At 40.0% G+C, this 23,724-nt stretch overlaps 1 protein-coding gene across 1 annotated transcript; it reads left to right on the top strand.

The window, feature by feature from the left end:
- The first annotated feature begins 739 nt into the window (after window positions 1-739).
- LOC109084486 (NACHT, LRR and PYD domains-containing protein 12-like) lies at window positions 740-23,297 on the top strand. The gene is given in 13 exon segments (XM_042739906.1): window positions 740-818; window positions 1,005-1,112; window positions 1,296-1,403; window positions 1,764-1,871; window positions 1,962-3,692; window positions 4,777-4,950; window positions 5,063-5,236; window positions 6,544-6,717; window positions 18,457-18,630; window positions 21,070-21,243; window positions 21,448-21,621; window positions 21,867-22,034; window positions 22,658-23,297. Coding segments are annotated over 13 exon segments (3,462 nt in total). The 5' UTR covers window positions 740-771; the 3' UTR covers window positions 22,806-23,297.
- The last annotated feature ends 427 nt before the right edge of the window (window positions 23,298-23,724 follow it).

The raw sequence follows: 23,724 nt of genomic DNA, 5'->3' as shown, positions 1-23,724 counted from the left end.
GGCATTTTATTTTATTATTTTTTTATTTTTTTGTGTGTGTGTGTTTGTGTGTGTGTGTGTGTGTGTGTGTTTGTTTTTGTGACATATCAGGACACAACTTTGTATAATGACATGGGTATGACACAGTTATTACAAGGAGAGGGGGGACTTATGAGGACATAACCCATGTCCCCCCCCAATTTCAAAATGCTTATAAACCATACAGTATTAGTTTTTTTTGAGAAAGTAAAAATGCACAAAGTTTCCTGTAAGGGGTAGGGTTAGGTGTAGGGTTGGTGTAGGGCGATAGAATATACATTTCGTACAGTATAAAAACCATTACGCCTATGGGATGTCCCCACTTTTCACAAAAACAAACATTTGTGTGTGTGTGTGTGTGTGTGTGTGTGTGTGTGTGTGTGTGTGTGTGTGTGTATTTACATATGTGTGTATGTGTGCAACACCATCTCATACACAGATAAGTTTTACATGGTTAATCAAAGCTACATTTCCAGAAAAGCAAGATTTGAAGTATGTTGGTAAAAAGTCCCTTATAAGAGGTTTTTTACTTTCATTTTAGTTTACACTGGCAGACGCAGCATAAGGCTCTATGATAAATGTAAGTATTATTCATATTACAACATCTTGATATTTAAGTTGTAACTGATGTTGATTTTAATATGTATGGTAATTTATTTACCTAAATTTCAATAAATATTGTTAATTGATAAATCCTTGACTAGACAAAGAAATACTTCAGTCGAGAGTGTTTTGTTGACGAGGGAAAAGTCAATGGATCCTTCAGTGCATTATGCAGGTGGAGATTCTCCTGCACTCAGGTGAACAGAAAAAAAATGACAAAAAACTAGTCCAACAGGTTTAAACCCAACATACTGTTAACTATTATGGTGTGAATGAATACACTTAAACACTTTGTAGCAACTCAGTTTAGGGCCATGACTGTGAATAAATTTTGCAATGCAAAGCTATTTAGTTTTATAAAGATTATATCTCCCTGTTTACAGGCAGAAGAGATCAGACTCACCAGAGCCCAGCTGTGTGTCCATGAGCAGTGACACGTCAAAGGATCTGCCATTTGCTTTATTTAAAGGTGGCAGCAATTCTCCACGCAGGTGTTTATTATTCCACATCATTCGAAATATTTTAGTAATGCTGGAACATCATTTGAATTGACTTGAATAATACACCTACAGTCGTGTCACTACACCAATGTTAAACTGAGAAATAAGGAGTTTTTACACTGTGGTATTTTTTGTGATTCACCTAATGAAGTTTAATCTATTCTCTGTTCACAGGCAGAAGACGTCAGACTCACCAGAGCCCAGCTGCGTGTCCATGAGCAGTGACACGTCAAAGGATCTGCCATTTGCTTTATTTAAAGGCAGCTTCAACTCTCACCACAGGTAAATTTACAATTAGGAGGTAATGCTATAGTCAGTATTGGAAATACTTGCTTACACATTTTAGTATGCACTAAATGTGTAATTTAATTCTTCATAACTATTTTTTCCCCCTTCCATTAATGACAGTTTTTCATCCTTGTTTTTTCACTGTCTTTGAGTTTGTTTGTTAAGCTGCAGTTTTTCTGTTTGTGTTTCTAGAAAACTACTCTGATAGGACAAAGCAATGCAATACTTTTGGAGGGAATATATTTTATGATCTTTCTCATGCAACTTCGTTTTAAACGACTTTGAACGTTTTTGACTCTATGAACCCCAAATATTGAAATGTTGTTTATTAAGTACGCTATATTTGTGTTATAGACAGAAGAGACCAGACTCACTGGAGTCCAGCTACGTGTCCAAGAAGAGTGACACATCAGAGCATGTTCTGTGTGCTAAATCTGAAACTGGCAGCACTTCTGATCACAGGTAGGGTTATTGATCTTATTCACTTTTTTGTGTTCCTGTCAGTGTACTCATTCACTTTGTGTTATTTGTGTCTGTTAATTATTTGAACAGCACTAAACTCAAAACAAAGCTGAGGAAGAAGTTTCAACATTTGCATGAGGGAATAGCAAAGCAGGGAAATTTAGCCCTCTTAAATGAGATCTACACAGAGCTCTACATCACAGAAGGTGAAAATGGAGAGACTGATTCGTCTTCCAAGATTGAAGAAACAGAAGATACACCAATCAATTCTAATGACATCTTCAAACCATTACCTGGACAAGATCAACCCATCAGAACTGTGCTGACTAAAGGAGTCGCTGGCATTGGAAAAACAGTCTCTGTAGAAGTCATTCTGGACTGGGCTGAAGGGAAAGAAAATCAGGATGTCCATCTCATATTTCCACTTCCTTTCAGAGAGCTTAATTTGCTGAAGGACCAAACATTCAGTCTTCAAGATCTTCTACATTTCATGGGCACAAATCAACTTGAAATCTCTCCAAATGATGGTAAAATCATTTTCATCTTCGATGGTTTGGATGAGTGTCGTCTGTCTCTGGATTTTAACAACAGTGTGAAGTTGTGTGATGTGACTGAATCAGCCTCTGTAGATGTGCTGCTGACAAACCTCATTGTGGGTAATCTGCTTCCCTCTGCTCTCATCTGGATCACCTCCAGACCAGCAGCAGCTGATCTCGTCCCTTCTAAGTGTGTCCATCGAGTGACAGAGGTACGAGGCTTAAATGACCCTCAGAAGGAGGAATACTTCAGGAAGAGAATCAGTGATCAGATCCTGTCCGACAGAATCATCTCACACCTGAAGTCATCAAGGAGCCTCTACATCATGTGTCACATCCCAGTGTTCTGCTGGATCTCAGCCACTGTTCTAGAGAAGATGTTGAGTCAAGCAGAAATTGGAGAGATCCCCAAGACTCTCACTCAAATGTACACACACTTTCTGATCATTCAGATCAAAATCAAACATGAGAAGGACTACGAGAAGAAAGTGAACAGTGAAGACTTGATCCTCAAACTGGGGAAACTGGCTTTCCAGCAACTTATTTAAGGCAATCTGATGTTCTGTGAAGAAGATCTGAGAGAGTGTGGCATTGATGTGATTGAAGCATCAGTGTACTCAGGATTGTGCACTTGTAGAGAGGACTTGCATCAAAGGAAAGTCTACAGTTTTATTCATCTAACCATCCAAGAACATCTAGCTGCTCTGTATGTGCATCACTCCTTCACGAAAAACAACATTAACTTGTTTAATGTTACTGAACCAACATCTGAAACAAAAAATAAACAGATTTTAATATTTGACCTACATAAGAAAGTTGTGGATGAGGCTGTAAACAGTAAAACTGGACATTTAGACCTTTTTCTTCGCTTCCTTCTGGGCTTTTCTCTGGATTCCAATCAGACTCTTTTAGAAGGTCTTCTGACACAGACAGAAAGCAGTTCCAGAGGAACTTGTTGTTTCCACAATTTAGAGGAAACAGTCAAATACATCAGAAAGAAGATAGAGGAACATCCCACTCCAGAGAAATTCATCAATCTGTTCCACTGTCTCAGTGATCTGGGTGATTTTTCACTAATAGATCAAATGCTGTGTTATCTAAACACTAAATCTCTCACAAACACCCTATCTTCCTTACAGTGGTCAGCTCTAATATTTGTTCTGTTGACTTCAGAGAACTTGGGTGTGTTTAAATTTAAGAATTTTGCTTCAGTAAAGGATTCTGAACAAATGCTGGTAATTCTCCTTAAACTACTGCCTGTGATTGAAGCATCAACATCTGTTCAGTAAGTAATAATAACAATAGCCGCATTAACAAAATATTATACATGACAATATTAAAGGTGCTGTGCATAAATTTTGACTTTATTAAAGCATAAAACTACCATATTTCTGCAGATATTAGGGAAACATTCCAAGTTCACATACTTGTTTCTTTAAAAAAAGCCAGATATTCTACTTTGAAATGTGTGTTCTGTATCAGAATGTTTGTTTTTGTTTTGGTCCATGTGATTCCACCCACTGCCACTTAACTCAATAGTATTTTGATACCCCGGGTTTCCAGTTGGTGGAAAACACAGCAAATTGCAGCCATGAAAGCATGCAAATCAACTTCAGAGATCAGATTCTCCTTGACCCAAAAACTTTGGCATCCATCTAAAATCTCTATGACCAGGGGCATATTAAAACATGGATTATTGTTATGTTGGATCACAAAGCCTTTTTTATGTATATGGGGTATATTTGTAGCAATAGCCAAAAAAATATATTGTATGGGTCAAAATTATTAATTTTTCTTTTATGCCAAAAATCACTAGGATATTAACTAAAGATCATGTTCCATGAAGATAGTTTTTAAATTTCCTACTGTAAATATATTAAAACGTAATTTTTGATTAGTAATATGAATTGCTAAGAACTTCATTTGGACAACTTTTTAAAGGCGATTTTCTCAATATATTGATTTTTTTGCACCCTCAGATTTCAGATTTTCAAATACTTGTATCTCGGCCAAATATTGTCATATCCTAACAAACCATATATCAATGGAAAGCTTATCTTTCAGATGATGTATAAAATGGTATCGGAAAATTGACCCTTATGATTGGTTTTGTGGTCCATGGTCACAAATCAGCTCAAGAACTTAAGGCTTAAGGCGTGTCACCTTCCGTTATCAGCTGCACTCGTTTCTGTTATGTATCCTTAAGCTGGCAACCCGTGTGAGCAATAAGTCTGATGAGGAGGGGGCTGTAGAATATTTAGAATTTGTACTGCAATACCCAACTACTAGCTGTCAGTATCACATACTGCACATTTACTTATTTCACTTCATTTGAGGCACAATAAATACAAAATTTGTATTTGTATTAGGCTCACTGAGTGTGGATTGACAGAAGAAAGCTGTGTTCCTCTAGCCAAAGCTCTCTGCTCAGAAGCTTCATGCGTGATTGAGCTGAACCTGAGTGAAAACACACTGAAAGATGAAGGTGTCAAGATTATCTCTAAAGGACTGCAGAATCCTCACTGTAAACTAGAAATACTGAGGTAACTGTCAATGTTGTGGTGTCTTATGTTTTCAATTCTTTAATATAGTAGTTATTTACATAAAACCACAGCATTGAAGTAGTTACAATCCCTTGTTTTATTTTCAATGAAGGTTGAGGAATTGTGACATCACAAATGAAGGTTGCACTCTTCTGAACTCAGTTCTCACATCAAAGTCCTCACAACTGAGAGAGCTGGATCTGTCTGAGAATAAACTGGGAGACTCAGGATTGAAGCTGCTTTGTGATGCACTACTGAGCCCTCATTGTAAACTGGAAAATCTGACGTATGATCATTCTTTGGTTGTTCTTTTAATATCAAGAGTGATTAAAGAAATGCCTTTGACATTCCATACACAGTTAAAATCTAGTTTTAAAAGGCATTAATAAAAGATTTTGTAATTTTTCACTGATACCCTAACATTAAAATGTGTCGTCATTTCAGAATTAATGATTGTGGGGTGACAGTTGAAGGTTGTGCTGCTCTGGCTGGGTGTTAGTTTTTAATGTTGTTGTGCTGTCTTTTGAATTTTGATCTGATCTCTCTCACGTAAAAAATTTGTACCTCTCTCATATAAAGTTTTGGGATGCAGAAGTCAAGTTCCTCATCAGAGCAGTAGGACATGAACAGAAGTCAGCCAGTTCGGCTCTCTGAGTTGGGGGGATGCCTTGCTCAAGTATTGAAGGTGGAGAGAGAACTGTACATGCACTCCCCCCCACCCACAATTCCTGCCGGCCCGAGACTCGAACGCACAACCCTTCGATTGGGAGTCCGACTCTCTAACCATTAGGCCACGACTCCCCCGTAAATCCTGTCTAATAATCAGTTAGGACATGCAGAAGTCAAGTTCCTCTCTGATGGACTGAAGAGTCCTCTGTGTAAACTGGAGATTTTAAGGTACAATTAAATCTGTTATTTATTTGTATGTGTCTTTTTTTATATTACAGTAATGTCTTTTTATTATCTAATGCTAAATTATGCCCCCTCTCTGCAGGCTGAGATTCTGTGGCCTTTACATAGATGAAGGTTGTGATGTTTTGGCTTCAGCTCTAAATTCAAACCCACACCTGAAAACATTGGATATGACGGGAAATAAACTTGGAGATTCCAGAATTAAGTTGCTTTCTGCTATATTTAAAAATCCTTGCTTCAAACTGGAAACTCTGTGGTAAGATTTTTCTTTTACGTTTGACATGGTGCCTATTAAGGAAGCCTATATTATTTACGTAAACAGTGAGAACAATTTCGATTTATACAGCACAAAATTTCAGAAACTTCCGATTCAGATTCCCCAAATAGTATTTGAAATGTTGCATCTGAAAACAAATGCTGCTAGAGATTTTCTCAGAGCTAACTTTTGTTCTGATAACTAGATTTTTGTTTTGTTTTTGTCATCTTTATTTGATGAAAATTAATTTTAGGAGTCAGGGAGTTAATATTTAGTTTTAACACTGTAAGAATAATCACCTTTTTTATCAAAACTCTTTACCAAATATTGTACAAGAACTCATAATAGAATGTCTTTTTTCAAATATAGTAAATTACCATTTTTTTTCTATGGCAGTAAAGGATTCATCATTGTCGTCTCTGCAGGCTGCATGATTGTGGTCTCACGGATGAAGGATGTGCTGCTCTGGCTTAAGCTCTCAGATCAAACCCCTCACACCTGAGAGAACTGGATCTGTCTCATAATAATATAGGAGATTCAGGAAGAAAGCTGTTCTCTCTTGCTCTAGACAATCCTCACTGTAAACTGGAAGTACTTAGGTATTGCATAATCTAGTCTCACACATCACAGTATCACAAACCATTATAATTATTTGTTTAAAGGTATTTTATGAATTTTAAGATATCATCTGGTATACTTTGAACAGAAAGCATGAAGAGTATGTCATTGTTTTATTTACAATCAATTGCAGGCTGATAGACTGTGGTCTCACAGATGAAGATTGTACTGATCTTGCTTTAGCTCTGAGTTCAGACAACTTATGTTTGAGAGAGCTGAATTTGTCAGAAAATAAATTCGGAGACTCTGGAATTGAATACCTCTGTTCTAAAATTAAGAATCCTCACTCCAAACTGGAAACACTTTGGTAAGATCCTTTTACATGTCATTCATACAGTTAGGTCCATATATATTTGGACAACAATTTTCATAATTTCGGCTCTGTATGCCACCAGTATTAAAATGAAACAATAATAAATATAATCATAAATAAAATGTTTCTAAAATGTTTCACTTGTATGGAGAGTTCACTGCAACAGCTTCCAAATGCAAATTGCAGACTTAGAATAAAATGTTTCTAAAATGTTTCACTTGTATGGAGAGTTCACTGCAACAGCTTCCAAATGCAAATTGCAGACTTAGAAGTCAATTGTCCAATTACTTATGGTCCCTATGTGACCAATTGCATATATATATATATATATATATATATATATATATATATATATATATATTATAGTATATATATATTATATTATATATATATTCATATAAATTACTATATTATAGTAAGGTTATAAAAACTGTTTTAATATCTAATTTTCTGTGAAAATAAAGTGTAAAGTTTTTCTCTCTCTCTCTCTCTCTCTCTCTCTCTCTCTCTCCATCTCTCTCTCTCTCTCTGCAGGCTGATTGATTGTGCCATCACAGACGAGGGTTGTGAAGCTCTGGCTTTAGCTTTGACATCAAACCTCTCACATTTAAAAATATTGTATCTGTGTGACCAAAAAGTAACAAACACAGGAGTGAGCCATCTTTCTGTCGCATTGAAGAATCCTGTCTGTGAACTGGAGACACTGAGGTATGAGGATATTTACCACATTTTGCTTGCTCAACATTACAGTCAAACTGATGATCATTCAATCCCAAACAAGCCATCTATGTGCTTTTACTCTGGTAGTAAAGTTCCTCAAAGATGAGTGGATCTGTAGATTGAAAAATGTGTTCTCTCTGCAGGCTGTATGATTGTGACATCACAGATGTGGGTTTAGCGGCTCTGTCTTCAGTCCTCACAGAGAATCCACCCTTGCCACATATTGATATGGATAGAAAAGTAAAAGATTTCATGTAAGTTACAAACTTTTAAATAAAATCTAAATGTTTATTTTACATTTCTATAGGCAGTTGAACCATATTTTAATTTAATCAAAATGTTATTGTATGTGTTTTTGTTTTTTCAGGTTACATAAATTCAAAGAGAACTCAGATCATGAACAGGACTCATAGTAATCCTCCTTAAATTCAGACAGATATACTTAAGTCATGTGACTCATTGCACTAAATACATTATTTGCATTAAATAATACATTAATATAAAAAGTGATATAAACATATGTACATAGTTCTTTGTTAAAAATGTATTATATTAAAAGATAAACAATTACATTTTCATCTGCCATTCATTCAGACTATTTTAGACATATTGTGCAAGTATAGTGAATTTAATTTATAATGAACAAAGGTTGCTAATGATTAAATGTTTTGTTTTTGTTTTTGTTAAAGGCATTATGATTGTACAGTTGATTTAAAATGTGTAAATTTTTTTCTTCGACATTGTGACTTTGACATCTTTTACATTTCTGCTTTAATTTCAAATGACTGAGAATGGTTATCCAATCTTTTGGAAAACCACTTACACTAAATTATTTGAAGAGAAAGCACGACATATTGCAGTATAGTCCACTGAATAAAAATAAATAAAAGACTTGGTATGCATAAAGTATATTGAAAACTTCCCTTTCTTTTTATAGTCAAAGTGTCCACATCCAGCACTCTCACCTCGTTCTTTAGCCCTTCAGAGACAGAATCCTTGTGAACAATACCTGCACAACAGACAAAAAATGTTATTTAGTTATTTAGAATATTTAGTTAGATTATGTAATCCGGAATGTTTAAAATTATGAATCACGTTGATTTATTTGAATTGTGAAATGATTCTGACATTATATCAACATTCTGTTTATTAATATAAACCAGGGATTCTCAAATCTGGCCACGAGATCCACTTTTCTGCAGAGTTTAATCAAACACACCTGAGCATGCTAATCAGTGTCTTCAGGATCGATAAAAAAATCACAGGTAGGTGAGTTAGACCAGGGTTGGAGCAAAACTCTGCAGCGCATTGGGCAAGATTTCATGAACCCTGATATAAACTGTGTGTTTTGAGTCTTCTGCCGCACTCTAGAACTATCAAAACAACGCCACCTACAGGAATCAAGGTGAATAGCACAATTGCACGATTTAAACATTGCTGATTGGTTAACTCGTGATACTGCCTACCCAACAGCTGGCAACAATCGTGTTACACTTGTCTGCATGTGTCATTATTCCGTGGAATTGCCTGTAAACGTATGTATTTCTGCATGCATGTCATCTTTATTTAGATCAAACTGAGGTGTGCGGGGCAGCTTGTGAGATGAACATGATGTAACGAACAAGAATCGAAAACGAAACTTAGTTCAGAGAATCGATGCAATACGTCTATTTTTTTGTATTTAATTAAACGTGACTCTTTAAAAGATTAAGTTTTTATAAATCGCTAAAACATTTTACTTAATTTTAATATTGGCTGTTTTAAGTTTGTTACACTAAGCATCAGTCTATGTATGCTAGCTAATATCAGGAATGGTTTACTGCTGCGTAATTAAGCACTCATGAATAGGGTAACTTACGTAATAACTGACACCTTGTTGTTGTAGGTTCCATGCATTTGAGTGTTTAATCAAATTTATCCGTCACTTTTGACAAGTGGGTCGAACTTACTTCAGAGAGAGTGAAATGCGTTGTGGTATCAGTAATTTCTAAGCTCAAAGCCGTCATAACTGATACAAATGGATCTGACGAGTTATCTAGGATTCACAAGAGTAAATCTGCTTTCTGGTGCCATGGCGAGTCCTCGTTGTAAACTGGAAACATTGAGGTAAATCAGCAGGTTCTCTCGCTGTCTTTTGAAGTCAAATGACCATGAAATGCCAACTTTATCAGTTCTAGATTTCAGGTTGTAGCTGCAGTCCCTAAAGGTTCAATCGTGTGATATTTTTGTTTTGCAGGTTAAATGATTGTGGCATCACATATGAATGTTGTGGTGCTCTGGCTTCTGCTCTGACATCAAACCTCTCACATCTGAAAGAACTTGATCTGTCTGGAAATAAACTAGAAGATTTAGGAGTGATGCTGCTTTCCCCTGGACTCGCAAATAATTTGTCTGAACTTGGAACACTTAAGTAAGACCACTAAAATCTTTAAAACCGTGATACGTTGAATTATTATTGCAAATATTTTGGTCCTCAAAAAAAGAATAAAATTGTTTGTTTGTGTGGCCAAACTACAGTGAAATTGTTGTTAGCTGATATTTTAGAGATCATGGTGACTGATACATTGTATATATGAAGCAGATGTGATATCACTCATTTTGATTTAAAGACAGTAAATAACACATGCACAGCATTGTTGAAATTAATTTTTAATTTATCACATCCAAAATGTGTATACTGTGTATATTTATTATCTATATATAAAGGCACATATATTTTGAAAATATTTACATGTATTTGCATGTATGTATTTATATTCATATAATTTATATCATATATAAATATATTTAATATATAAACATAACATTTTTTTAAATATATACATGTGTGTGTATTTATATATACATAATAAATATACACAGTAGACACGCATATACTATGTACACAATAACTTTTATTTTAGATGTGATTAATCGTTGCCGCATTTTATATTTAATTGTTTTGTTTTTTATTCTACTATGTACTGAAATGATTCAAAATTGAAAAAAAAAACTTCAAATTCAGATTTATATAGCAACTTGATTCTGTTCTGCAATTTTATAGTCCTGTATTTTTTTTTTTTTTTTACAAAGAAAGAAATTGTCAAAAACAACTCATCACCATCAAAAAAAAAAAAAAAAAACGGCACCAAACAGGAAATCTAATGGACAGTGCTGATATATAGTGGTTAACGGTCCGTGTACTTTTGCGTCCATTCGTTTTTCGTTTTTTAACCATGACGATAATTCTGTCTAGAAAAAAAAAAACGAAAAATGAACGGTTATTGTATTTTTAAATGCTATGCTGAAAACCAAAATTGAAATTAGAACCGTACACACAAAAATGCTGCCCGAGAAAACGTAAAATATTGACTTCTTTTCAGATTTTTGTTAATGGATTTTTTTGCACTTTTAATGAACATTTGAAAAATGCACAAATTAATATAGAAAAATGTCGATTTTAACAAGTTTAGGCTACAATGTGTAGGCTACACATACCTTATACATTTTGACATATTTTTGCCCTGTTCACTGATAGTTGGCATTTCGCATAAATGCCGTGTTTAGGCTACAGGGCTCTAGACTCATTCTTCCCACTGGTCTCTGTTTTTTGGTGTTTTTTCGACTTTCTCAGTTGGTCGCAGGAGCACATCATTTGGGTCGCAGGTTTTTTTTTTTTTTTTGTTTTTTTTGCTACAGCATGGCATTAATCAATGCATGCTGATTAACTTTTATCATAGTTTATAGTTATATGGTAACGAGTGTTCAACATTCAACCCGTTGCTTTTTCATCAGTATCATTTGTGATTTAAATTTTGTGAATGGGAATTCCTCTTTGCTGTGTTATAAGTCAGACTTTGACGCTTTCACTTCGAATTAGCGATCTTTGTGTCACGTTTTACAAGAAAAGATAATTGTCTGTTTTGCTTAGGCTATATCTATACACTTTTTCATTTTTTAAGACTAAAACACAAAAGTTTGATTAATTGTTATACTTAATTAAAAAGCACAACAACAATAAAACTATAATATATATATATATAAGCTATAATGACAAACGAGATAGCCTAAACGTTTATTAACAAAAACTAGTAAGATGAGGCATGGCTCCACATGCTATTATATACACAGACTAATAAATTACAGAATGTTTAGCAAACAACGAGGAATCAAATAAATAAAAAACAAACAACAACAACAACAAATAATAATAAAGAAAGCCTCCATGGCGTAACGTGAGGTAAAACACCAAAGATAACAAGCTTTTTGAAAAAACAAAAAGAAAGTGGAAACTAAACTGGCTGTCGTTGACAGGACTTGCATATGTTTTTTTGTTGTTGTTGTTGTTTCCTCAAGAATACCAACACGTTCACCTTCTCTGGTTTATGAAGCAGTCTTTTATTTTATTTCGCACCCTTCGCGCGTGCAGTGCTGCAAATCCAAATCCGTTTGCTCGCACCTTCGCGCTGCGTGCTGCTGATGCTGGCACAAGTCCATACCAGTCACTGAAAGCGCCTCTCTTCATGTGATCAGTGAAATCGTCTAAGGTTACGTATGTAACCCTGGTTCCTCGAAGGAACGAGACGCTGCGTCGGTGACGCTTTGGGGAACGCCTCTAGCGTGACGTCTCTGAATCACGTGTGTAATCAGTCCAATGGATGGGCGAGACGTCATAGGCGGGTGACGTCATAGACCAGGAAGCATAAAAAGCACGAGCGGCGAAGCCGGTATCCAGCCTCAAGGATGAAGCAAGCGCCGGCCAGAGATGCCGGAAGTGTGGCACTGCGACTCAGCGTCTCGTTCCTTCGAGGAACCAGGGTTACATACGTAACCTTAGACGTTCCTCTTCAGGAACTCGAGCTGCGTCGGTGACGCTTTGGGGAACGAGAATGCCCACGCCGCCAGACTTACAAATCTCTGCCTAGTGTGGGAAACTGCACAGCTAAAGCAAGAGAAGGAGTCAGGACCCTGACAGTAATCGGGACAACCCGTCCAATGGCCAAACTTCAGAGGAGTGAGACTTGACCCCCAAGAGAGGGGAGATCAGAGGACTCGAGGCTTCAGGATAGCATCCTAATCCACCGCTTAGCCTAAAGCTTCTTCTGGCCGGAGGCCTTAGCCTCAGCGCACCGCAGAGGAAACGTGTAACCAGAGGGTGTCTGCCCACTGACTGGCCACCGAGAGGGGCGCGGTAGGTCGCAATGGCCGCCACGTAGACCTTCAGGGTGGAGTGGGTCAACCCTGCGGAGAGAAGGGCCTGCAGGAACTCCAGCACTGTACCAACCGGGCAGTTAACTGGGTCGAGCTGGCGGTCTCCGCACCAAGAAGTGAAAACTTCCACTTCAAGACATACAGTTTCCTCATTGAGGGAGCTCTGGATTGGAGAACAGTCTCAACAACCTCGGTTGAGAGACCGGAAGCTAAGAGTTGTGCCTCCTCAGAGACCACACCTCCAGCCTCTAAGCTCCATGCGGGGGCGCACCCTCCGCCTGCGAGAGGAGATCTCTCCTGACGGGAACCTCCCATGGAGTGCCGTCAAAAAGAGAAATCAGGCCATACCCGTCCCGGCCAAAAACGGGGCTACTAACAGCAGCCGGACTCCGTCCCAGCGCACTCTCTCCAGAACTCCCGGGAGCAGAGCAATCGGGGGAAAACGTACAGATAAAGCCTCGGCCACATCTGTACCATGACGTCCAGCCCCAGTGGAGCTGGATGAGTCAGAGGAAGCCAGAGGGGACAGTGCAATGTCTCTCGAGTTGCAAACAGATCCAGCCGAGTCTGGCCAACTTCTCCAACTGTGCTTCATCACCTCAGTGTGAAGCCGTCATTCCCCGGGCCTCAGCCCCTGCCTCGACAGGATGTCTGTTCCCAAGTTAGATGCCCAGGAATGTGGACTGCTCTCAGCAAGAGGAGTTCGTCCTGGGACCACACAAGGATCTGGTACACTAGTTTGTACAAACGGTGTGAGCGCAGACCTCCTTGGTGGTTGATGTAAGAGACCACCGCTGTGTTGTCGGTGCGCACCAACACATGATGATCTCTCAGGTCCAGGAGCTCGAAGCACGGCCAGCATCTCCAGGCAGTTTATATGCCATGTCAGATGGCGACCACTCCACAGACCACGGGCAGGGTGGCCCACTCATGACCGCACCCCAGCCGGTGAGGGACGCGTCCGTCGCTAGCATCACGCGGCGACAAGGAGCTCCCAGCACCGGGCCCTGAGACAAGAACCAAAGGCTTTCTCCACATGTCCAAGGCACGCAGGCACCGCCCCGTGACCTTTAGCATGCGAAGTGGGTTTCCCCTCGGGGAGAACCCCTTGGTCTTGAGCCACCTCTGTAGGGATCTCATGTACAGCAGGCCAATAGTATTCACGTTGGACGCAGCTGCCATCAGACCCAGCAATCTCAGAGACTGCTTGACAGAGAGTGACCGGCCTTCTCTCACTCTCAAGACTGGAGTGAGGATCGACTCGATCCGAGCAGGTGACATACGTGCCTGCATCGTGGTCCAATCCCACACCACGCCCAGATAAGTGGTTCTCTGTACTGGAGAATGCACACTTTTCTTGGCGTCAAGTCTTAACCCCAGCTCTTTCATGTGAGCGAGAACGACATCTCGATGCCGAACTGCCAACCGCTCTGATCGAGCTAATATCAACCAATCTTCGATGTGGTTGAGTTGAGAAAGCGTGGGGTGAGAGTGCAAGGCCAGAGGAAGAACCGTATTGGTAGGCTTTTGCCCCAAAAGCAAACCTCAAGGAACTTCCAATGAGGAAGGATGGAGAAGTGCAACTTATGATAGATCGTGACACACCAGTCCTCGGACTTGGTCTGTGCAAGCGTGCTGAACTTCAGTCCCCTGACTGAGCGGTTCAAAAATGCAGATCTAAAATAGGACGCAACACCTCATCCTTCCTCGGAACAGTGAAGTACCGGCTGTAGGACCCGGACTCTGCAACGGGAGGTGGGACCACCTCAATGGCCTCCGTCCTCGGAGAGTGTCTACTTCTGTTCCATTACCAGAGCCTGCTCGGGGCCCACCAAGGTGGAAAGGTCCCCATTGAATTGAGGCGGGAAGAGAACCGAACTGGATTCTGTGGCCTCTCACTACAGTGTGCAGGACCCACTGAGATACATTTGGCAGTAGTTTTCACGCTGCCAAATAGTCTACTAAGGGAATCAGCTTCTCGAGACTGATCTCTGGTGTCATCAGAGCAGTTAGCTCGGTGCCCTGAAGCGGCGCACCGGCAGGAGACGGCCGAACTAGCTGCTCTGGAAACCTCCCAGGAGGTCGCGAGCCTCTTAGCACCGCTACGTTTCCGGGCGGTAACTGAGAGAAGCGCTCGCCGGAGACCGCTGCGCCCTGGAACCACCGGCAGGGTTGGCAGATCGATCTCCTGAGGGCACTGAGGAGAGACGGGCACCGTGTAATGCGGTGTATACCGCTCTTCCCCAGAGGGGCCTGCCCTCTGAGGTCCTGAGCCACAGCATCAGGACTCTCATAGCTGAAGTCTCCTAAAACGACGGTCCTCAGACCCACGTCGTCTGCTAGGAAGACTAGACCAGATCCTGCTCGGGGCAGGACCCCATGAAGTACACTTGGCAGGGACTCCAATACTGCCATGTGACCTCGTAGGGGAACCAGTCTCGCGAGACTGGCCTCTGGTGCTCTTAGAGCCACTAGCTCGGTGCCCTGAAGTGGCGGACCGGCATGGGACGACCGTACTAGCTGCTCTAGGGACCTCCGTAGAGATCGCGAGCCTCTTAGCACCGCTACGTTTCCGGGCGGTAACTGAGAGAAGCGCTCGCCGGAGATCGCTGCGCCCTGGAACACTGGCAGGGTTGGCAGATCGATCTCCTGAGGGCCCTGAGGAGAGACGGGCACCGTGTAATGCGGTGTACACCACTCTTCCCCAGAGGGAGCTGGCCCTCAAAAAGTCCTAAGCCTTATGCGTCAGGACGTTATGACGAAGGCTCTCCAGCGAAAATGACGGTCCGCAGAACCGCTTTCCACTAGAAGCCTTCTGCCTGAGAGCGCCACTCTAACTCTAGCATCAGCGGAGTACAAGAAGTGACACCCCCGGCGCGAGGGGCTGGAACACAGTAGGGTTGGGACTGCTCCGCCCAGCAGCCCCTGACCGCCTCAACCTCCTCAGAGGAAGAGAGGTAAAAACCGTGTTCTCACTCGAGAAATTACAATCCAGGGGCCCCTGTACATCTAACTGTCATAGTCAGATAAATATTTCAATTTATTCCTCAGAATTAAATGTAGTCAATAACCAGACGAGAAAACACGGTCTGGAAAAATTCACATCAAACGAAACCAAGAAATATACACGTTGCCTCGGCAGCGCGCTCCTGGTTTTTTTCTTTTTTTTTTTTTTTTTGCCAACCGTTTTGATTTTTTTTGCACTCAGTCACACAAACAACATCAATTTCCCAGAGAAAGATGAATGCTGCAGCGAGCTCCGCATCAGAGGGGGAAGAAACCGCAGCGCGGGCTTCCAAACCTCGAGAACGAGAGCTCTAGATCTAGTGAACACGGGTGGAGATAGGACGAGCCGTCTCCAACCCGTTCGCCAGATCATGTGCGATTCCCGTGATCTCAGTCGCCGCCGTGCCTCAGCAGCAGCGGGACCGCAACCCGCGAGATCGCACGCACGGACACACTCCTCGGAGCATGCCCGGCGAGAGCAGCGAGAAAAGCATGCAGCAGCGAGCTCTGCCTCAGAGGGGGAAGAAACCGCAGCGCGGGGCTTCCAAACCTCGAGAACGAGCTCTAGATCTAGTGAACACGGGTGGAGATAGGACGAGCCGTCTCCAACCCGTTCGCCAGATCATGTGCGATTCCCGTGATCTCGGTCGCCGCCGTGCCTCAGCAGCAGCGGGACCGCAACCGCGAGATCGCACGCACGGACACACTCCTCGGAGCGTGCCCGGCGAGAGCGGAGCGCTTAACCGAGAAAAGCACAATCAGCCCCCCGAGAGCCGACTGCGCGAGCGCCACTCCTCATTAAAGCTGCTCATTATAATATCAGAATAATATGCTTGCTTGTGTAACTGATGCTTGTGCAACTGGCGAGCTCATCGACGCCTTTCACATCAATCTCCTCAGAGAAAGACAGGAAGAGCGTCGCGCCCTCTCATCGGGGAGAAAGTACCGCAAACGCGGGCTTCCGAAACCCCGAGAGCGGGCGCCGGATCCGGTGGTTAAGGAAGAAGATAGGGACTTGCCCGTCTACATTCCTTCCAGCGGATCCGAAAGCGAAACCCGCGAGCGCAACCCACCGCTCCGCCTCGGCGAAAGCGGGGCTGGCACTGCGAGAAAACGCCAGTGAAGGCTCCCTCCTCAAAGAGAGCCTTCTGAGAGTGAAGCAAAATGCTTGCATCGCAGCCGTCAACTCCCTCGAGAGCTGATTCTGCGCGCTTCACTCTCAAGCAGACAACACACAAACTGCGTGTGTCCCTACCCTTTTCCTTTGCGGGCAGGGAAAACACACAGCCTGAACGCTGCCTGCTCTCGCCCAAGACTTTTCTTGATTGAAGTCTTTGACAAAAGGAGCTTATCAGTGGACAAACAACACTAAATAAGACTCACAAACAGATAGCAACTGACACACACACAGAGCGCTTGCTGAAGACAGAAGGCTGGATACCGGCTTCGCCGCTCGTGCTTTTATGCTTCCTGGTCTATGACGTCACCCGCCTATGACGTCTCGCCCATCCATTGGACTGATTACACACCTAAATTTATTGAAATTCTGAATGAATTGGCCAAGAAAGCGCGCTCTGCGCTCCCTATAATAATTATAAAGCTGTCATTCATTTCAGTTTATCCCGATCTCAAAAATCCGTTATAATCAATGAGGCTCAACCATAGGAGGGGTTTAGAGAGACTGAATCTTAGAACTTCTTCGAACAAATCGTTTGAGAATCGTTGGAAAATAAGGTGATATTAAATTGCATATTTGACGAAAACGAAAGGGTGTGGTTTGACCTTGCATGCATGTAAACCTATTGTAGAAGACTCCCCCAAAAAAACTCTGGAACCTTAGAAATGGCATAATAGGGGCACTTTAAGATAATTTACATTTATGCATTTAGCATACAATTTTATCCAAAGCGACATACAGTGCATTCAGGCTATACGGTTTTTAATTTTTAATATTTTTTTTTTTTTTTTTTTTTTTTTTTATACCAGTATGTGTACAGTATGTTTAAGATCATAAAATATTGACGCTAAAAGTTTTTATAAAACAGTTATGGTAGCTACGTCAGTAGAGCGAGAGGGCGCTAGCGTCTGTATAGAGACGCTAAAAATGGTAGAAATTAAATTTAGCATTTATATACATTAAAAAACAAGCTTTATATCATTTTTTACGATTTTTTATGAAATACGAATTTTGAATAATGAAAATTAGTTTGTGTCTGCTTATTCTATTCATCAGTGTTTGAACCATTAAAGAAGAAACCGCATTTTCCGTATTTCATTTCTGGGTTAAAAAACGAAAAACGAATGGACCGGAAGATAAAAGTACACGGTTAGTTAAGTAGTATGATGTATTATTTGTTATTGTTGTGTGGTTTATTTGTGTTTTTTTTTTATATTGTTGTTTCTTTTGTGGGAACAAACTAAAATGGTGTGTAAGGTTGTTTTATCTGATATGGAAGTGACAGTGAGGAACATGTAATTTTACTCTCTGCAGGTTGATTGGTTGTGGTGTAACAAATGAAGGTTGTGCTGCTCTGGCTTCAGCTCTGGCATCAAACACCTCACACCTGAGAGAATTGGACCTGTCACAGAATAGCCTAAATGATTTAGAAATGATAATGCTCTCTGCTGGACTGGAGAATCCTTCATGCAGACTGGAGAAATTGAAGTAAGATCATTTTAAAGATTTTGAGTATCAAAAAAATTAAAAACAAAAAACACTGAAGACCTAAGCCCAGAAACTCACCCCTGCACTGCACTGTGATGACATATTCAACAATTGGTGGACCATGTGTAATAATTTAAGCAAAATTTTTCAACCTTTGAGAAACCCTATATCATTCTAATGTCAATATATAAACATGATGTCTATTTTGATTATGACCCTGTAGCAACATGTGCTGTTTTTAATTTTTTTATTTATTTTTATTTTTTTCTCTGCAGGTTGTTGAGTTGTGGTTTAACAGAGGGAGGTTGTGCTGCACTGTCTTCAGCTCTGGCATCAAACTCCTCACACCTGAGAGAGCTAGATCTGTCTGAGAATAGCTTAAGTTATTTACATACAATGCTGCTCTTTGATGTAATAGGGAAACATTGCTGGAAACTGGAAGCATTGAAGTAAGATTATGAATTGAAGTTGCTAACTTGAGATGGAAAAAAAATAAATCCAAGAAAATCTCAAAATATCTAAAAAGAAAAAAATCCAATTTGAACAGTGGTGTGTAGATTTTATATACCCATTGTATATCAAAGCATTGTTTTGTTTGTGATTTTGGGCAGCCACTGGAGGATGACAGCTTTAAAGATCAGTGTGTCTTGGAATAAAAAAGGAAAAAAGTGTGGTGGTGTTGTTTTTTTCTGCAGATTGGTGAGCTGTAGTTGCACAGATGAAGGTTGTGCTGCTTTGGTATCAGCTCTGAGATCAAACCCCTCACACCTGAGAGAACTGGATCTGTCAAAGAATAACCTAAGTTACTTAGATATGACACTGCTCTCTGCTGCAATGGAAAATCATTGCTGGAAACTGGAAACCTTAAAGTAAGATCATCTCTTTGAGTGATGAAATTTATCTATACTAGCATCAACATTTTTTAAGTTTTATAATATCTAGATTGTGGTTCTCTATGGTAAATTCTTAAAATATGTTTTATAAACTATAGTGACATACTAATGAGTGGTTTCTTCAAAATCTTCTGAAATGAGCTGTGTGTCCTAAATGGAATGATGGCATGTTGCTGTTCTTCAGATTAAAAGATTGTGGTATCACAGAGGAAGGTTGTGCAGCTCTAGCCTCAGCTCTGAGATCAAACCACTCACACCTGATAGAGCTGGATCTGTCTGGAAATAAAGTAGGAGACTTTGGGGTACAGATGACTGCTGCATGGAGATCCCTTACTGTAAGTGAAAGTCATGACTCAAGTATGGTACCCATTCGAAATTGGTGCTCTGCATTTTACCCATCAAGTGCACACACACAGCAGTGAGAAGTGAACACACACCCGGAGCAGGGGGGCAGCTATATCCAGTGTACCGGGGAGCAACTGGGGGTTCAGTGCCTTGCTCAAGGGCACTTCAGCCAAGCCATGGGTATTGAGGGTGGAAAAGAGCGCTGTGTTCATTCACTCCCTCCACCTACAACTCCTGCCAGCACTGAGACGAACCTGCGAAGTGGTTACAAAGTCCAAATCTCTAACCATTAGGCCCAGCTGCCCCCAAGTACAGATACTCTCTGCTGCTCTGGAGATCCCTTACTGTAAACTTGGAACACTCAAGTAAGATGCATTTTAATTTGAATTTGAGTTAGAGTAAAACTACTTTAATCTTTTATTCTCTTTAGGTTGGTGAGTTGTGATATTACAGATAACGGCTGTGTTGCACTGGTATCAGCTCTGAGATCCAACCACTCACACTTTAGAAACCTGGATCTGTCTGGGAATAAACTTGGAAATTTAGGAATAAAGCTACTCTCCGATGCACTGGAGAATCCTTACTGTAAAGTGGAGACACTGAAGTAAGATCATTGCTTTGAGTCTTGCAACTGAATTGGGTCTCAAAAGACTTATTTTTTTTGTAGTTTTTAGTACACTCTTTATTTTTTATAATGATTGTGGCACCTAAGCATGCACGATGTTAGACTGTAATCCCGCTTTGATCAGGATGTTCCTTCTTTACTCTAAGGAATAAGGAAGCTTATCCTTAGTCCTTATGGAATACTGTCTACAACTATGAGGAAGTGTGCATCATGCTGAGAAAAGAAAAAGTGTATTTTTTTCTCTCTCCAGATTGAATGACTGTGATCTCACAGATGAAGATTGTGTTTCACTGGCCTCTCCTCTGATATTAAACTTCTCAAACTTGAGAGAGCTGGATCTGTCTGAAAATAAACTAGGAGATTCTGGAGTCAAGCTGCTTCTTGCTGGACCAGAGAGTCATCTATCTAAACTTGCAACGTTTAAGTAAGATCCTAAATTCCAGTGCTAATCCTCATTAAGACCTATTTTTAAGCCATTTTAATTGTGATTTTTATTTTAGGTTATTCTAAGAGGTCAGCATCACAGGTCTGTGTCTTGAACTGAGCAATTGGAGATTGTGCTTTGTTTTTCTGTAGGTTGGTTAACTGTGGTATCACAGATGAAGGTTGTGCTGCTCTGGCTTCTGCTCTGACATCAAACCCCTCACACCTGAGAGAGCTGGATCTGTCTGGAAATAAACTAGAAGATTCAGGAGTACAGATGTTCTCTAGTGGACTGCAGAATTATTACTGCAAACTGGAAACACTGAGGTAAGACCATAATATTTATTTAGCCAAGCACTATTTAGTTTAAAATCACTCACAATTCTGGGTGATACTTCTTTTTTTTTTTTTTTTTTTCACAATTCTGGTTGAATCTGGTTTTTATATATAGTACTCTACACATCTAAGGTTGAATACTGGTAAGTGGTTTAAGACTTAATTTTTTCTTTAATGAAGATGTTCTCTCTGCAGGCTGGTGAGTTGTGGTATCACAGATGAAGGTTGTGCGGCTCTTTCTTCAGCTTTGACATTAAACCCCACACACCTGAGATGGTTGGATCTGTCTAAAAATAAACGATCAGACTCAGGAATAAACCTGCTCTCTACTGGACTGGGCAATCCTCATTGTAAACTGGAGATGCTTGGGTATCTTTCTACAGTTTTTCTTATTAAATATATACTAGTAAATGAGTTATATTACTGTTATGAGCATGCATGAAAGGTCTGTTGACTCGTTTTGAAGCAAACCCATTAAAACATTCTATAAAAAAAAAAAAAATGTTTCACTTAAGATTGTTCACTTATGAACCATGGTTGTAGACTGTTTTATAAGGAACCCATTCTCCTATAGAATAGACAGAGTGAAAAGTGTGTTATTGTTTTCCCTGCAGGCTGCATGATTGTGATGTCACAGATGAAGGATGTGCTGCTCTGGCTTCAGCTCTCAGATCAAACCCCTCTTATCTTAGAGAACTGGATCTGTCTGATAATAAACTAGGAGATTTAGGAGTGAAGCTTCTAAGTACTGGACTGGAGAACTGTAAACTGGAGATACTTAAGTAAATATTTCTAACAGTCACAAATGAAAACTATCTAGACTATGGAAAACTACTGTATCTAGAAACTTAAACACACCCACCAATTTACTTGATTTGTTTTCCTCTCATGTTTATGACCTCCTGATTTCTCTTTGTTTTGAAAATTGTGTGATAATTTAATTTACATTTATGCATTTAGCAGACGCTTCTATCCAAAGCGACTTACCGTGCATTCAGGCTATACATTTTTTTTATCAGTATGTGTGTTCCCTGGGAATTGAACCCACAACCTTTTGCACTGCTGACACAATGCTCTACCACTGAGCCACAGGCACATAATTTATGACCAATAGAAACAGACATTTTCAGAATCCAGCTTCTGTCATCTCCTGGTCCTGGTCCACCTCTTCTTCCTGCCCTTTCTCTGCTATACCCATAAATAAATGTAAAAAAAAAGGCCCAAAAAGTCTTAATGTTAATGTTCTTTTGAAATAGTCTATTATAGTAGCCTACAACCACAAAAAAGCAAAGTACTTAGAAATATACAAGTACAACAACAACAGAACATTTTACAGAATTTAGGTTTTAGTCATTCTTTACAGAATAAGGAAGTGAAGAGTTTCTTACTGTTCTCTCTTTTACAGGTTGAAACATTGTGGATTCACATATGAAGGATGTGCTGCTCTGGGTGCTCTTCTTGGATCAGATCAATCATATCTGAAATATGTGGATCTGTCTGTTAATATACTTGAGGATCTGGGAGTGCAGCTGCTTTCTACTGTGTTTTACTAAGCATTTTTTATATAAAGTGGAAATATTCATGTCATCAAGACTGATACACCAATAAGGCATATTGGCTATTTACTTATTTTCTTACTTTATTCAGTTCAGTGGTTATATGTGGACCACATTCGCAGATTTGAGTAACTTGAAATAAATGCCTTGAATTTATATAATAGCAGTAATATTACATAGCAAGTGTCTCATTGGTTTTCACTTGATAACTTTTTATTCCCCACATAAGAAATGATGATTGGACCATAGAGACTGCAGTGTCTCTCATTTTGCTGCTTTTCAAATTTAGTCATATAGTGTATTGATGCCCCTATTGAAGTCAAATGGAAGAGTGACTGTTCAGAGGACACAGTGGACTAAATGTAAATCGTGTACCAGCAGAGGGTAACATACATTTCATAAAGACAAACACTTATAGTGATCTGAGCAGTTATCCATCTTTACTAGTGGACCTGGCCTAAATAAGTTGGACCTCTATTCTGTGTACTGTATTGTTTGGGCATATGTTATGTTTAATTTTATATGTAATCAATATTTTTAATTGCTTGTCCTTTTTAATACAAATTTTTATTTAAGTTTATCAGGTTGGTGATAAATATTGATTGTTACACTTAATTTTAGTTCAGGATGTTGGGTCTTCCTTTGCTGAGGAAGAGAAAAATGCATTTGAGAAAAAACATGCATTATTTTGGTGAAAGAGTCTGGAATAACACATTGGTCCTGTTCACTGTTGAAGAGGAACTATAGGAGAAACTCCCATAGAGTTATGCATTGCAAGTGAAGGTGATGCTTTCAGGTGGCTCATTGAGAAATGTGGGAACAGGTATCATGTTCTCAACACTAAGAACTGGGGTGATGGATCTCAGGTCACTGAATTCCTGGAGAAGATAGAGTTTTATGCATTGAGAGCTGGGGT

The sequence above is a fragment of the Cyprinus carpio genome, chromosome B15 (assembly GCF_018340385.1).
Source record: "Cyprinus carpio isolate SPL01 chromosome B15, ASM1834038v1, whole genome shotgun sequence".
Lineage (NCBI taxonomy): Eukaryota > Metazoa > Chordata > Actinopteri > Cypriniformes > Cyprinidae > Cyprinus > Cyprinus carpio.
This window is presented reverse-complemented; position numbering and strand designations above follow the sequence as displayed.